Source organism: Pyxicephalus adspersus, chromosome 3 (assembly GCF_032062135.1).
Source record: "Pyxicephalus adspersus chromosome 3, UCB_Pads_2.0, whole genome shotgun sequence".
NCBI lineage: Eukaryota > Metazoa > Chordata > Amphibia > Anura > Pyxicephalidae > Pyxicephalus > Pyxicephalus adspersus.
The window spans coordinates 127687052-127693067 of NC_092860.1; the positions used below are offsets into that span (position 1 = coordinate 127687052).

General features: G+C 34.5%; 1 protein-coding gene across 3 annotated transcripts in view; it reads right to left on the bottom strand.

Annotated features, from left to right (window-relative positions):
- Positions 1–1544: 1544 nt before the first annotated feature.
- The window catches only part of LOC140327134 (uncharacterized), a 36927-nt gene continuing 32455 nt past the window's right edge, over positions 1545–6016 (bottom strand). For 2 of the 3 annotated variants that reach the window (XM_072406344.1, XM_072406346.1), the window contains 3 exons: positions 5310–5358; positions 4975–5027; positions 1545–3378 (listed from right to left, as the gene is read on the bottom strand). In XM_072406344.1, coding sequence (XP_072262445.1) covers positions 2601–3378; positions 4975–5006 — 810 coding nt within the window. In that variant the 5' untranslated portion in view covers positions 5007–5027; positions 5310–5358 and the 3' untranslated portion in view covers positions 1545–2600. Of the gene's footprint in view, positions 3379–4974; positions 5028–5309; positions 5482–6016 lie in introns of those variants that run through there. The other variant, XM_072406345.1, reaches the window with a different exon arrangement.

Sequence of the window (6016 nt, forward strand, 5' to 3'; positions counted from 1 at the left end):
GGGCTTCTTCCCATATCATGTCTCTTGGTATGGATGTGACAATTTCTTGGATGCTTACCATGGAATCTGTAAGACTTCTTTAATAAGGAGGCATCCAAATCCCACAGGGAATGAGTACAGGGGTGCCACAACAAACAGATAGGGATACATTTAAATAAGGGCATTTCATGCACTCTGTGATAAAGTCCTTTGATGTAATAAAACACAGGAACTCACCACTTTTTTAAAAAAAATTACCATTATTTATTTCCCCAGAAGTAATCCAAGGCCTAATCACATCGTCCAGAAAATCTAGTGTCAATCAAGACTAAGCTGTCTGACAGCAGGCAGACATGGCTCACTTTTTTCACCATTAGGAAACAATGATAGACAACTGACATAGGAATGCATAGATGTAGGGGCTGGAGAAGATCAGCAGTCCAAAGAAACAACATATGAAGGCAGTAGTTATTTATGCACAGTGTTTTACTAAAGGCAGACCAGCTAGGGCTCGGATCAGTAGAAATTGAAATCTCATGAAATGGTAAGGGTTACTTTATGAAAATCATCCTGAACTTTACTAGGAAACACTTATAAAGCCAACTCCAGTCTAATAATTTACCATATACTAGTTAAATTTGAGGGGGGTTGAAAATGTGTAATGCTCACTCACCCATGGTCACCAATCACCCGATATAGTGAATCAGAGCTAAAACCAGAACAGGTTTCAAAAAATTAAAACTAATTTTCTATTTCCATGGTTGGAATTTTCCCATAAACCTGTATGAGGTTAATTACTAGTAGAGAGAAGAATTAAGATACAGGCCATATACAATCTGCCTACAGTTATAAATTTATGGAGTGATCTACTCGTGCATCACAGACTTCCTACAATATTCTCCAAAGAGTACAGAACTAGATGGATAGGGTACTTCAACCAATGTCAGGTATTTTATCCTAGCACTTCTATGTAAACCTATGTACAGATAGTCCCTGGGTTACATATGAGGTAGGGTCCGTAGGTTTGTTCTTAAAATTCTCTAAATTGAATTTGTATTTAAGTCGGAACAGGTACAATTAGGACAGATGTTTGTCTCAACATTGTATTAGGCAGCGTGGTGTCAGTTACTGTATAAAATCCTCACTGTGAGTTAATCACAAACAAAGCAAAAAAAAAATGTATGGAACCTAGACATTCATTACTTTTGGAGCAAGCTGTGCTTTGATATGCAAAAGGAAACAACTGCAGAGTTTGTCTTAGTCATTTAAGAGTTACAAGAGGCTGCAGAAGAGATCAGTTCTTAAGATCACCTACAACCTCAGCTGTGATTAGCAAAAGACCTTCTGCAAGTCATGTAAACCGTCCCCCTCCCCCCATCAAGCCTCTGTCCTGTACACGAGTGAACAGGGAAACCCTGTTTGTATTGTGGAGTCGTCCGTATGTCGAATGTCCTTAACCCGGGGACTACCTATTTTATGTATGAAGGAATAAATCATTATATCCTATGGTAGGCTCAATATATTTTCTAAATTTAGCACAAAATTTTACTTAATAATGTTAATAATAATGTTAAAAATAAATTTACTTTAATGTGTGTAACAAGCAATAAACAACATGTAATTATAAATAGCAGCAACAATAGTGTTGCATTACAGATGAAAATTTATTATTGGTTACTTCACATAACAAAACATAATTTTTTTTTGTAAAATGTATTTTGGCATTACACAATATTCAAGCAAATTTGACCATGTACTTTGAAAATATCTAAATTTAGGTTATCCATATCATTTGGTATTTCAGGTTTAGAGGGCATTTTTGGAGTTTGTAATTTCAGTTTGGTTAACCAAAAGCAGTAGCTACTTGATCCATATGGTGGGTGCACGTTGGCTAATCTTTGTCTCATTTATCACCGCTGAGTTATGACAGTGCCCTGGTCATAGCACACGACAGTACGCAGGATACTGAAAGTGTCTGCATTGAGTAGTAAAAGCTTTTTGAGGTCAGATTTTAACCTAATGTGCAAGATGCATGAACCTATGTAATGCGCATATAATATAAAACTCCATCTTTTTCATTCTTTGCCTATATATACAGAAATATGGAGCCTATTGAAAGGCTTGGTTTTTATTAATTGTGTGTAATATCTGAGGTTTTTCAAGTATGGGCTAATTGAACATTCAACAAGTGCAATGAAAGGAAATAAATCACCAATGACTATTAAACTTGCCAGCATTTTAAACCTTACAAGCCATTTTACCAGAAAAAAAAGGCATCATAAATCAAATATTTAAAGTCATTACCTAAAAAAATACATCAGCTTCATTGTGAATTTAAATTAAATCAAGAAGGTCTATGTCTACCAACCAGTGGTATTCAATATTTCATATTAAGACATTGTTAAGTTAAGATAGCGAACAAGGCATCAGTAGTGCTCTACAAAAAAATTACAATGGTACATTCTTCCTTTATGTCCTTTTATGTCATTTAAAAACAGCAAAGAGTCAATCCATGAGAAGAATGTCTCCTGAGATAACACAGTGGTTTAAGGCAGTCTTAAAAACAGTCTGTTTCTGTAAAAGTGCATAGCTAGACAATAAGTTGATGTTCGATGTGCAATTTAACTCTCTTCAAAGTCCTCACCAGCTATTGCAGCTGCCAAAGCTGCAAGTGCTTCAGCAACATCTGGATCCAAATCATCTTCTGCATAGATCCCATTTGCAACAATTGACCCTTTCTTTGAACCCCTGGCTGAATTTCGCTCTATCACAAGGGAAATTAGAGAAGGTTCTTTTGACCTCACGGTGTCCACTGTAGATGAATTTAAATCTTGGCTACATTTATCAGGAGGACATGCATAAGCACCCTGTACAAAGTCTTCACTTTTATATAGCTCATTCAAATCTGAAAAGTTACTGATAGAATTTGGACTTTCAAATGTAAAGCTGCGTCTTTCTACTTCGGGTGTAACACTTTCCGTAAAGGAATTGTTTTCCTGAATTGACCCATACAGCTCATGTTGAATACATTCTGGTTCATCTGAATTGTGGATCAGGTCAGCATTTCCCTCTAAGCTGTGTGTAGAAGTCTGGGTCTTATCAGCAGACTGCGAATAATGGGCATCTTGTTCTTTGATTTCTCCAGTAAAGTTATTATTTAAAATTGAATAGGAGGAAACAGTTACTGGGTTGCTGGAATCGCTTTCATCATTTTTGGCATTGATCTTTTCTGACACATTGTACAGATCCTGCGAGCCAGTAAACCTGTCAATTATGATGGGTCCTTCATTCATCAGCTCACTGATCTTTATGGTGGGCGACTTGGAGCGCTCCTGTTCATTATTGTGGGCTTCATTCACATAGCCATTTGTGTGTGGTTCTTGGGGCTTGAACATATACCTAAAAATAAAAAAAACATACTTTAGTTTTTTTTAAATATATTTTTGGATTGTTAACAAATAGACTCTTTTCAACATATTACTGCCTTGCACTCAAAGATTACCTATACACAGCGCAATAAAGTAATTGTGTAGCATTTATACAATGCACATATTAACAATGCTAGAATGTGGAATCAAATGCAGCTGAAAACTGAAGGGGATGTTAAAACAAAATAAAATACGGACCAGTGAAGTAACTATTGCTTAGTAAATAATATATAGTAGAAACATACACAATATTCCTGATTCATGAAAGGAGAGGAGCATTTTCACTTTACAAATATTTACCTATGTTTTTTAGGTATTTTTTAGTTGTAGAGTACAGTTATAGATTGCTAGAGTGGAGAGGTTCACAAACCTTTGTTTTCCAACCAGTATTTGTAGTATGTGTTACTTATGTTGTGTCAGTCATTGTGCATACAGGTGTACACAGTTTACCACTGATTATGTATACTATTTTTTTTCCACACTGACAGCTGGGTAAGGGGATTTTAGGATCAGGACATTTCAATGCCTTTGAAATATACAATTTGGTTCACCAAACAATGTAATTTAAACTAAAGGAGGTATAATAGCAATATCCTGAAAGTTTAATGCAAATTTTCTTTATTACCTTTAAAAACCTAACCCTTCCATAGAGGAAAATCTCCTGTACTACCCTGATGGGTTGGCTCTTCCAAGCAGAATGACAACCAGCAACATTCATTTGGTCTATTTTAACAGTCTAATTTCTGTGAATGCAAGGTGCCTTCCATTCATCCCATGACAATGACCTTGGCCTTTTGGTAAATTTAACACTGATATAATATAGTGAAAGTGGCATGCTGTGCCTCCTTCCACCAGAATTAGAAGGGCTTTGAAAATAAATAATGTATGAAGTGTTTACATGGTGACTTTTTGGTAGGGGATTTGAGGATAAATCTTTAAAAAAAAGTTAAAATGGGCTTTGAATCTAACTTAAAAAATGTACCTTAGAAACATAGACAATCCCCTTCCTTACCAAGACAATTTTAAATTTTGCATATATTTTCTTTGTCTATCAAAATTTCAAATATTGCAGCTGGATGTATATATATATATATATATATATATATATATAACGTGATAAAAAAAAGTGTAAATGTATATACACAACTAAAAATAAAAGAAAAGACACAAGAATTATTACTGTTATCATATTGATCATGTAGTCTGGAACTAGTTAACAATATTCCAGACCACTGTCCAGAGCTGTTGGGCAGTGTACACTTGAACTTAATATAAGCAGCAAGCTAGAAATAAAAGTGCCCTAATTTGGTATTAATTTTATGAGGTTTGGAAAAAGGCAATCCTCTCCATGGCAAAAAAAGGTCATAATAAAAACTGTATTGTCAAATAAAAATGTCTTAAAAAATTGTTGTACTGACAATGCACCACAACGTCTGGTGCTGAGAAAATGATGTTTAATTATGTGGGATATGATCATGCATATTATATTCCAATATCTTATTGATTGGTAAAAAGCTGCTTAAAGGATAGAACACCAAGGATACAAGGATAACACTTAAAGCATTACCTGTTCAGCATTCTACAGCAATTGCACCCCATTTGGTTAAGGAGTCTTAGTACCTTCAGAAAACACAAATAATGTCCCATGATTAGTTGCAATATTTGTAATAATTTATTGGAAATTTAGTTTAATGGAAATTTAATAAGTATAGCTTATGACAAACATTAAAACATGCCTGTGTGTCAAGACCACAGGAAATGTACATAGGAAATTCAAGGAGTTAGATGCATGAGCAATTGACAGAGGGAAGAGGGATGGAATGGGGGAAATAAGGTGAAAATTAAAACATTATTTTTACAATGTAAACAGTAAATGTAAAAGATGGTTAAATTGTAGCTTACCTGTCTGGTATTCCATTAAAGTTTAACAAATGGGAGCCACATGTTATGCCTGGAAAGAGAAACATGTTTCACTGTAAGAACACAGTATTATTAGAACTCTACAGGTATTTTCTTAAAACAGGTACTGCCACAAAAATCTTGGGATAAAAGGCCTGATTTATTAAAGCTCTCCAAAGCTGGAGAGGATACACTTTCATCAGTGAAGCAAACCTGGAATGGATTTCTTCAAAGTCATTTGCTATTTGCAAGAAAACTGTTTTCAATTCTGGACCAGATCTATTGTAGGTTTGCTGATTCACCCAACTTTACTGATTAAAGTGTATCTTCTCCAGCCTTGGAGAGCTTTATTAAATCAGGCCCAAAGTTTCAAATATTAGCTCTATAATACGTGTATCAAAATGCTGAAAACTGTTGAAAATTAGGTTGAGCATTTGGCTTCTTCAATTAGGTAGTTATAGTAGGTTACGGAAATATTAGGCTTCATAAATTTTACAATATTACACGCATCTTGGAGGCCTAGGAAAATCAGTGATAAAGCATAAAAACACACAAACACAACAGAATTTCTACATAATAGACATAATAGAAAGTTTTACGTAAGCTTCAGACACTTCATTTTAAGCCATGAAATGTAGTTATTTAAGCCAAATAGTTTTATAATTTTCTTTAATTTACTGTTAAAGAAATGTCATTCATTTAAAAAAATA